Source organism: Carlito syrichta, unplaced genomic scaffold (genome assembly GCF_000164805.1).
Source record: "Carlito syrichta isolate Samal-C Ts95f unplaced genomic scaffold, Tarsius_syrichta-2.0.1 Scaffold302431, whole genome shotgun sequence".
Classification (NCBI taxonomy): domain Eukaryota; kingdom Metazoa; phylum Chordata; class Mammalia; order Primates; family Tarsiidae; genus Carlito; species Carlito syrichta.
The window spans coordinates 469,408-480,327 of NW_007246527.1; the positions used below are offsets into that span (position 1 = coordinate 469,408).

General features: G+C 44.4%; 1 protein-coding gene across 1 annotated transcript in view; it reads right to left on the bottom strand.

Moving 5' to 3' along the window:
• Positions 1 to 10,641, bottom strand: part of MCC (mutated in colorectal cancers) — a 295,908-nt gene extending 285,267 nt beyond the window's left edge. Inside the window, exon 1 of the mRNA XM_008056655.2 lies at positions 10,038 to 10,641. Within this exon, the coding sequence (XP_008054846.1) occupies positions 10,038 to 10,094 (57 nt within the window). The 5' untranslated portion in view covers positions 10,095 to 10,641. The remainder of the gene's footprint in view (positions 1 to 10,037) is intronic.
• Positions 10,642 to 10,920: the final 279 nt, after the last annotated feature.

A 10,920-nucleotide genomic window follows, 5' to 3' on the forward strand; every position in this document is an offset into this window, starting at 1 on the left:
GCACTCCAGTCTGGGCGACCGAGTGAGACTCCAACTCAAAAAAATAAAAATAAAAATAAAAAAATAAAAACAGAAGAGGACAAGTGTTCAAAAGGATGCGCAGAAACTTAAAAAGATGAGCGGCTTGGACAATTATGCACAACCAACACTCAGCAGCCTGAAAACCAACCAAAGAGTAAGCCTACCTCATCACCCCCAAAACAGAATGCATTTTCATACCTGCTAGCCCCCAGCAATCTTTGCCAATAAAAACTTGTTGAGAGCAGACAATACACTCTAAAACTGCAAAGCTAAAAATAAATTATTCTTATTACAGTTGACCCTTGAGCAACACAGGTGTGAACTCTGTGGGTCCACTTCCACGTGGGCTTTCTTTTACCTCTGCCACCCAGGACAGCAAGACCAAGCCCTTCTCTTCCTCAACGTGAGGAAGAAGAGGAAGAAGATCTTCATGATAATCTACTTCCACTTAATAGGAAATATATTTTTTATTCCTTATGCTTTTAACAAGTTTTCTTTTCTCTAGCTTATATTATTGTAGGATTACAGTACATAGATAATACAAAGTATGTACTAATTGACTATATGTTATCAGTAAGGCCTCCATTCAACAGGAGGCTATTAGTACTTGAGGTTTTGAGCAGGCCAAAGTTATTCATGGATTCTTCCACTAGGTAGGGGGCTGGCATACCTAACCCAGTGTTTAAGGGTCAAGTATATCTAAATAGTGTGATCGGTAATCATGTCATATGTAGACAATATTTACAAAAGAATTAGATATTCTCCTCTTAAGATAATAAAAAGTATTGCAAAACACATGTTTTAATGCAGTATCTTGTGATATAGAAACAGAGGAAGTGAGGCAGACGAAGAAAAAAAAGATTTCTTGGGAATTAGCCGGGCACAGTGGCTCATGCCAATCCTCCCAGCACTTTGGGAGGCCGAGGCAAGAGGACTGCCTGAGCCTAGGGGCTCAAGACCAGCCTGGGCAACTTGTCAAGACCTCATCTCTATAATAAGTGAGAAAAAAATCAGCTGTGATGTACCTGTGGTTCTAGCTACTTGGAAGGCTGAAGTGAAAGGATCGCTTGAGCCCAGCAGGTTGAAGCTGTGGTGGCTGTGAGAGTGCCATTGCACTCCAGCCTGGGTAACAGAGTGAGACTCTGATTCAGTATATATATAATTTTCCTGGAAATTAAAACAATAGTAATCTGGGTTCTACATTTCCCCCCTCTGCCACTAACTAGCCTTCTTCAGACTTCAGTTTCCTCATCAGTCATGCAAAAGATAAAGCTTAAGTCAAATATAAGCTTAAGCACCATCTAAATAGAAATATCGTATCCTTTGTTCCAGGCCTACCAGGCAACTTTCAGGTCATAATCTAACTGCCAAGTAGCTTTTCAATAGGAAGTAAGTGTCAGCATTTCAGTCTTCTTGGAGCTATATTTGTTATTAATCAATAAGCTGATATTAAGGTTCATAAAAATAAAGTCAGTGATTCTAAACAGTTAAAGGAAATTGGTCCAAGTGCCAGTGGAAAGCAAAGCTCAGTTTTCCTAATTCAGGATCCACCTATATTCTACATCATCAGTATCCATCGATACCAAACCATCAATCAAGAGAAGGCAATTTTCAAATCATTCTTGGCCAGTGTCTGTGCCACTCAGTTCTTTAAACCATTCCTTTTAAGGGGAAAATGAATTCAAATACTCTGAGGATGTCAAAAAATAATTACAGTGTATTTTTATGGCATATAACAATTATTTCTGATTACAGAAAATGACACAATTTGAAAGTTTGCGAATAGACACAGGCTTCAAAGGAGGAAAGCAAAAGGGGATGCATTTGATAATGGATCGTTCTGCCCTCTTCTGAAAAGACTCTCTTTAATTGGTTTTTGGAACACAACCTTCTTGGCCTTTTCTTTGCTAATTCCTCCTCTTTCCATATCTCCCCCACCCTGCTCCACAATAAAAAAAAAAAATTGAAAAGAATAAGAAAATAAGACATAAATTTGGGCTTATGTTCAAAACTCTCCAGAGAAATCCAGATTCTTTTCCAGGGCTTATGAAGCCCTACGTGAGCTGGCCAGAACTATTGTCTCAGATCTCATCTCCTTCCACACTCCCCTTGCTCATTGCACTTACGGCCACACCTCCTTACTACTTCTTAAACACACCACGAGTAGCCTAGCCTCTCCACCTTGTTCTTCCCCAGGCCTGAAAAGATCGTCCCCCATCTTCACATAGCTGCATCCCTAACTTCTTTCAGGTCTCAGTTCACAGACTTGCACAGAGAGGTCTTCCCTGATGACTGTAGTAGCCTGTAGCAGCATCCCTTCCTCCTCCATATCCTGAGTTTTTTGTTTTTTTTTTTAATAGCAAATATCACCAATAGACATAGGTGTATTGTCTGTCTCCTACTAGAAAGTAGGATCCATTAGAACAGGGACTACATCAGTTTTGTTTGTTGCTGAATCCCCAGACCTGTGATAACATCTAGCAGGTAGAAGGCACACAATATTTGTTGAATGAATAAGCAAAAAGGAAGAGAAAATAAATTAGTCATAGTGACCAAACTACATTCCATCAAATGCGTATTTTAAACAAAATAGAAAAGTAGTCAATCCAACACATCTGTCACACTAAAATGGCAACTGGGATTTGGTCCAAGCAAGCAACTTTGAAGTCTGTTGAAGGCCTACTCTAGCACATATTGACTAGATGCCAGCAATACAGTGATCAATTTTACACTGTAAGATCACATGATCTCCCCAAGGAGGCCACCTTATATGTGGGTAATCACAGTAGGTGTTCTGAACACAGATGAAGGAAGGAACACCTAACCTGGAGAGACTGGGAGGTACTGGGACAGGAAACAAGGAGGAGACCAAGTGCACTGTGAATTCTATAGACAAGTTCACACAACCCATGGTAAAACAGGGACAAGTAATTACTCCCACTCTTACCACCTAACCAATCAGAGAGCTACATTCCTTTTCTAATTGCAAGGCAATCTTTTCCCATGTTGGCATTCTTCCCTTAACAACTGCTTCAGTATTTCTCACGAACCCAGCTGGAGTTAGCTGACATGCACACATGCACTGAGATTTTGTGAAACTTCTGGTGCTCAAGTAATCAAATACCATAGCCTTTCGTTTAAGATGCATCCCTATCTCTGGCCCCATATGTCCCATCATGCATTCCAAGCACTGGTCAAATCTCATGACAAGGGATCTACCTCAAAATATTCCACCTGGCCAGGCGTGGTGGCTCAGCCTGTAATCCCAGCACTTTGGGAGGCCGAGGTGAGCAGATTGCTTGAGCCTGCAGGTTCAAGACCCGCCTGGGCTACTTGGCGAGACCTCATCTCTACAATAAATCAAAAATTAGCCAGACATGGTAGCACACTCCTGTAGTTCTGGCTACTTGGAAGGCTGAGGTGGAAGGATCGCCGGAGTTCAGCAGGTCAAGGCTGAGGTGGCCGGGAGTGTGCTACTGCATTCCAGTCTGGGCGACAGAGTGAGACTCCAACTCAATAAAAACAAACAAACTAAATCTAAGATATTTGTTCATCAACAACTTAATTTTGCCATAAATGCAGGTCTGATCTTCCAACTGCAGTCACACCTAGAGAAAGCCTTCCTTGTAACCTGCACTGGGTAAACCAGTGTTACACAGTGATCAAGACAGCAACCTTGCCTTCATTTCCTGAGTATCTCGATATTCCCTACTCTAGATAAATGTGTCACTCACTTAAGTTTTTTGCATCTCAAATCAAGTGGCAACAGTCATTTTCTTGAGAACTCTTGGGAACTTAAAAACTTCCCAATTGGGCAAAGCAATTCCTCAAAATCAAGAATCCCTCTCTGCCTTCAGGTCTGTGGCCATCGCAGTTCCCGAAGTCTTTGATGAACCTTCTCTCAGGTCACATTTCCTTCATTTTTTGGTTACCTTGACTTCTACCTGGTTCCAGCCACACGAACCATACTCCGTGGTGTGACCTACTTTGTCTTATCCACTGGGTTTGACTCATGACCTCAGTGCCATGTTCAGCATGTGCATCTTCAGGACGGGGTTGCCTGCTGCTGCCTTGCCCCGCAATCTTAGCTACCAGTTCACTGGACTCCCTGGTTTTCTTCCCCAGCCTCCACATTCTGCAGCCCAGTAATGATTTAGCTAACCATAGTAAGAACCTAGAGCCCTGACTGACAGGGTGGGAAAGCTCTAATTTTTGTCAAACAGGAAGCTTATTCTTCTCTTCCTAGCACCTCTAATATTGTAACACCAATTCCTGAGATGCCTCTGAATGCACAGGCAATGGGACAAAGGTTGTGGTACCCCATTTTCCCTTGCAGTAAAAAGGAACAGAACCCTCCCCCACCAATATGGATCACTTATCAACAAATCAGCTGTTAGAGCTCTGGAAAGTTAATGTCTAGAATTCCTCAGCTACTTGGAGGTGACGGCAGTGACTATATCCTTTCACCCTAATCAAATCCATTTCATTTTTACCAAGAACACTTATTTGGGTATTGCACAGGGATTACAATACAAATCAAGTTAAACAGGCTTATTAAATAGAATACTCCCTCCTTGGAACATGTGCTCAAAAGTTGAGAGTAGTAACAGAAGCTAATGAAAAGAAAGTGTACAAATAGTGGAGCTGGAGAAAGATTACCTGGGCACAAATTGTGACTCCACCTTCTGAAATCTGTGTAGTCTTGGTAAATTTTCTCACTTCTTTATGCTATAATTTACAAAAGAATGTATCGCACAGGATTTTTTACAATTAAGCATGTCAATACCTGGGAAGTGCTTAGAAAAATGTCAGCTGTTACAACCTATTGAACAGCGAAGAAAACAAAAACTACTAGGTATCAGAATTAAAAGGCCAAGGTTTTAAACAAATTTGTCATTTTGTTGCCTATGGAGCTGATTAAAAATGGATACGAATTCTTTGCCACACCCCTCTGGGAGAGGTGGGATCTGTTTAACTCTTTGAATTTGGGCTAGGCATATAGCTGTTTTGGCCAACAAAACACATAAAAATGACCCTGTGCCAGTTCAGTCCTGAGAACTGGCAGCCCATGACCTCCCTCCTTCTTGGAATCTAGCTGCCATGCTAGCTAAGAGGAAGCCCAAGCAGCCGTACAAGGTGGCCACATGAAAGAGAACTGAGCTGATCCTCCAGTCTTCAGGCAACACTACTTTGCCAGTCGTGTGATTAAGTCATCTTGGAAGTGGATCTTCTTGCTCCAGACACAGACACAAGTCTTCCCCCTGAACTCTGCCCAAACTGCAAAACCATAAGCAAATAAGATTGTTATTCTGAGCTTCTAAATTTTGGAGCAGTTTGTTACACAGTCATGGATAACCAAAAACAAACAAACCCCACACACAAATCAATTACTTGATATCAGCTCTTGAAATTCTATGGAGTATTTCTAAAAAAAAGAAAAAGGGAAGCAGCAAGATGTGCATTCAAACATCTGTAGAACATCCAGTGTGTGCATGACTCTGCACCAGGTCCTGACACTGCTCCTCTTGTGTTTATGGGCTGTGGCTATGACAGATATTGAACAAGGCATTATCATGAAGGGTGATTTTCTAGCGCTAGAAGAATATAAAGAAGCATAAAGGGGTGTGGGGATGCTAGGAGATTGTCCCTTTCTAACAATTGATACTTTATAATTAATTTGATGAAGAGCAGGCACATCTTGAGGTGGCCACTTAAAGAGTCACATGAGATAGTCTATGTAGAAAACAACTTTCTTCTACATGAGTCTACTTCTTAATTAGGATATCAGTGAAGAGGTGGGTTTCAGAAGTTAACTAACACAGTAAGTGGTGAAAGCATGAAGTAGTGTCTCCATGGCCTAATTCATTAGTAGAATGATCTGACAGGAGAGACTTTGAATAAAGAGATAAAGGGAACGCATGGGAAATATGATTTCCAAGGGCAACCAATGTTTCAAAGTAAATGGTGATGAAGAATGTGGCTATTCATTGTTCAAATAATCTATAAAAGACAAAGAATCTAAGTTGATTGCTTTGGACATATTCTCTAAGAAAAAACTTTTTTCATCCCTAGAGGTTTTAATGATTGTCAAGAAAGACAAATTTTCAAAGATAAATTTGTATTTTCCTACATAAATAGGTAGTTGTCTGTCAGACAAGCAGATCAAGCAGACAGCTATGCTGCAAGGATTAGCAAATTGAAGTTTTACCCTGATATTGTTGAACCTTAAGACATCTTTCTTCCGAAGTCTGAAGTATTCTAAGAGCCAAGAGAGGTACTTGTGACAGTTAAACAAGGTTAAACTACATACTGGCCCCATAAGTTTGACCGAGATCAAAAGAACTGACTGCTCACCTAACTGACCTAAATCACATGATCACAAGGAAGATGATACCAGAGCCAGAGCCTTCCCATGACAAGCTTTGGGAGAATTTAATTCTGTTGCAATCTGTTCATTCCGCTTCTTGATCAGGGGGAGGGAGAATGAAAGTCAAACATTAAATTTTCTAAAGACTTTCAATTTGGCTAATGTTGAAGTTCTCCCTTAACTTCACATTTAAAAAAAAAAAATCCTTCAAATCTTTTATAGGGACAGATATAGTCAAGAAAAAAGAAATCACCAGTTCATCCTTCAAAAATTTTCTTTTTGCATTTCTGTTACTGCTATGAATTCATGTGCTTTCAAAAGAGTTCATACTTGACATAAGCTATTCATAGAATAAATAAAGATGTGTCTGAATGTTCATAGAGGCAATTTTACCATCTCCTGTAGTCAACTCACAAAAGGAACACATTCATGAGTGTTCCTAGTTTTCCATCTTAAAGTTTTCACGTATGCAAAACACCTCATGCCCAACACCCAGCCCTATGTCTCCTAATCGTGAATGCCTCACACCCAAATCCCTCCTGCCTCCCTTGTATCCAAGCATTCCTAGAGCACCGTAGACAAAGGCCAGTGCCTCAGTGGTTGACCCAAACTTTCTGTTCTCGCCAATGGATCTGCAAATTGCTACCAGAAATTGATTAAAGTCACTCCCCCTTGTTCAGGATGTTATGAAGTCAGTGTCAACATTATTGTCAAAGAGTCAATGACTCCAGTGGCTAGAAGACCCATGTGGAAGGAGTAAGCTCGCAAGTCAACACCAGTGAAAGGCTTCTTGTTTATGATGCCAGGATAATGGTGGGTCCTTTCAGAACTCTTCCTGCCCCTGAAATGCCTGGTGAACATCAGGCAGAATCTGACCCCACAGTGACCTCCAGACAGCATTGAGGTTCCTGGGCAATCAGAGATATGGCACTGAAAGGGCCCCTGAGGGATTTTATTAGCTCTGCTTCCAGGTGAGGAGGAGGAGTCAACCACCAAAAGAGAATCAGCAACTTTGCTTCACAAGATGTTAAAAGAAAATCAGCATTTCAGAGAAAAATTACAGTGAAAAGAATACACCAAAGACTTAATGTGAGACATACAAATGAACTGTATTTAGAACTATGGACACCAATCTATGGAGATTATAGAAATGATAAATACTAAAGCTGTTGCCCATGATAAATTGAAGATTTAAAAGGTTTACAAGTTATGAACCACACACACCCTCTTACAAATTCTACTTACACATACACTAATGTAAAATATGTTCAAAAAGTAAAAATAACTATCCTCATAGATGACTGCAACTACTCGACCTGCAGGGAAATTAAGACTGGGGGAAAGAGGCACAACTAAATAATGGAACCTAGAACTGGCTCGAAAGAAGGCAAAAAAAAAAGAATAAGCAGACACTGATGTCAAGAAAAGAAAAATCTGGAAAGGATACAGTTGGAGCAGAAACTTGCTTATTTCCCTAAGGACAAGATTATGTCCTATAATATTCAAATATTATTTTTCCACCCAATATAGAGACCACAAATCACCCTCACTGCTTTCAACTGTCCACAAACTTTATAGGGATTACTTAAGGAGTGGATACAACTAAGCGAAAAATAGAGTTTTACCACATACCTGGGTGTCAAAGCTACTCTCACCTCATCGAATGCATTCATTGATGTGCTGATAGATTAAAGTAAATCCACACCTCCTCTTTCTCCACCTGGGATTCCAGTCACCCACATCCTAAATCTGTGATTCACTTCAGGTGTTAAAGTCATGGCAGAAAGAAACATCATGAAAGGTCTGACAAAGACATTCTGCAAGAGAAATGCCTTGCAGTTTTGTTTTCTTTTTCTGTCTTTTTTTGAGTTGGAGTCTCACTCTGTCACCCTGACTGGAGTGCAATGGCTGCTCCTGGCCATCGCAGCCTCGACCTGCTGGGCTCCGGCGATCCTTCCGCCTCAGCCTTCCGAGTAGCCGGAATTACAGGTGCTCGCTACCACACCCGGCTAATTTTTTGATTTATTGTAGAGATCAGGTCTCGCCTGCCCAGGCGGGTCTCGACCCGTGGGCTCAGGCAATCCACTCACCTTAGCCTCCCAAAGGCATGGGATTGCAGGCTGAGCCACCGAGCCCGGCTCAGTTTTGCTTTCTAAATGACCTGAAGGATAGGTCAAAGGCTTCTCCTTAAACAGTCTGAGTTATGGAGCAGAGCCCCGGGTTCTAGCTATAATTTGAGACCCTTCCCTGAATATAATATTGGTAAAAGTCACTTCAGTCCTCATGCCTCCTCCCTCACCTCCCATTTTTAAATGAAGTTCTCATTCACAGCATTTCCACATTACTGGGGGATACAGCCATGGAGATTAGGAAATGCTTCCACCTCATTCAGCCAGCACCTCAAAATGCGACTCCAAACCCGAGCAGCAACAGCACAGCACCAGGACACTTAGAGCACCAGGCAGGGCCAACAGCATTGGTGGCTGGACATCAGGCACAAACCTATTTAGGTCCCACCGCCCACCCCCATCTTCTTCCCCTCTCCTCCCAGCACCAGCCCTCTCCCCTCCAGTGAGGGCTCTCTCCTTTCATTTTCCCTTCACCTTGGTAATCTAACATCAACACGGTCCGCCTTCCAGCTGCTTTTACCCTGTTCTTTCTTCCTCTTTCCTCTCGTCAGCTGTACTCAAGAAACACAGACTGCTTATGTTACTTTTGCCCCCGTAAATGGTTTCCCCACGAGGGAAACCCACAGCCACCAAGCCTTCTGCTGCAGACACCAATCACACAGACTTCCTCTTTTCGTCTGAGCATCCAGTTCAGTAGGTTTCCCATCACCACTTTGCAGGTATTCAAAGCTTTGGGGATGCGCCCGAGCCATCCCTAAAGTCAACAACAACAACAAAAAAAGGTGGCTTTGAGCATCTTACCGCTCACATATTTGCATAGTGTTTGATGTAGCTTTATTTTCAAAGCGGGTCTCAAACATTCAAGTGGATAGGTTACAGTGGGAGCCCAGGAATTGCAAATGCGCTCGCCTCAAAGACTCAGGAGTCCAGACCCGGGCAGGAAATAAAGTTCTAAGCGGCTTTGATGTGCTTCCTCTCCACACCCCTGCCTGGCGCGGGTCATTCCTCTCCAAGGCGTGAGACCACTTTGCCTGAACTTAGCCAAGCGCATCACACGTGGGAGTCAAGTGGGAGATTTAATAACCCACGCGTGTTGCTCACCATCAGCTCCACCAAATTAGTTGCCAATGGCTTCGGCTCAGCTGGGATCTCCGTGTATTTTACCCACCAGGAAAAGAAAATGGTGTATATAAGCACGGGGGAAGCGGGCGGGAAGGGACAGGGGAATCCAGACTGTGGCAAATAAAACGCCTCCACGGTTTGGTGAGAGGTTGTTCCTCTTTTCTGCCACTCGTTTCAGACTGAGATATCAAGCCAGTTCAGGTCATTTCCTGAGTAGCACTACAAGTTAAAACAAGGTCCAGAAAAATCTATTAATCTTCCACCGCACTGCCTCCAGACTGAAAGCACGAGAAGGGTGGGGTGCAAGGCTGGCAGAGATTGGGGCGGGGGGCGGGAGGGGGCTTGTGGAAAAGCAAATGGACCAGAAACCCCAGCTCCCGACCTCAGCCGATTCTTACCTCACTCAGCTCGGCCGAGGAGTCGTTTCCATATTTCATGGCAACTCCAGAATTCATGATGCACTTTTCAGAGCCGGGCTCTTCCTCCTGCAGGGCTCGGGGCTGAAGAGTTGGGCTTAGCAGGCTGGATATCCACCGCTCGCTCGCTTCCGGCACATTTTAGGCTAGACAGCCATTTTCACCCGGGACGGCTGAGCAGCCCCGACGAAGGATGCAGGCGCTCCGAGAGGAGCGGGGCCGGCGGGCGTCTCAGGGGCGAGCCATGGCAGCGGGAGGCTTGGCGGCGTGGCGTGGCGTGGCGCGCTCGCAGCTGCTGCAGCGGCCGAGCCGGCGCGGGGACCCGCCCGCGCGCACCCGCCGCCCGGGCCCGGGGCAGTGCCACCCTGGGCGCCGCCTCGCCGCTCCTACGGGGCCTCGCCGCCCCCCATCACCGGGCCGGAGGGCACCTCCCGGCACGAGCCGGCGCTCCTAGAGGGCACCGGCGAGCTCCCGAATGCAAAACTAGGGCGCTGGGCGCGGGAGGTCCGCGGCGCCGGCTCCGGGGAAGGAGAGCAGGCTGGGGCGAGCCGGAGCGGAGCTGCACTTCACGCCGAAGTTTCCCCTCGGAATCGTCTGGAGTTGTAAGTGGTTTCTGATTGAACACAGCTGTCTAGCTGCGGGCCACGGGGTGCGCGGAGGAGGCGGGGCCGGGAGGAGAGAAGGGTGGGGGCGAGCAGGCCGAGCAGAGGAGAGCGTGCTGGGGGAGCAGGCATCCTTCCAGTTCTCTGCAATAGTAATTAAGGACCCAAGTCCAGGAGGGGGAGAAGAAACAGGAAAAGCCACCTGAGTAATCGTGCAGGAAATTAAAAAAAAAAAAAAAAAAAAAAAAAGAACTTCCCTCCTA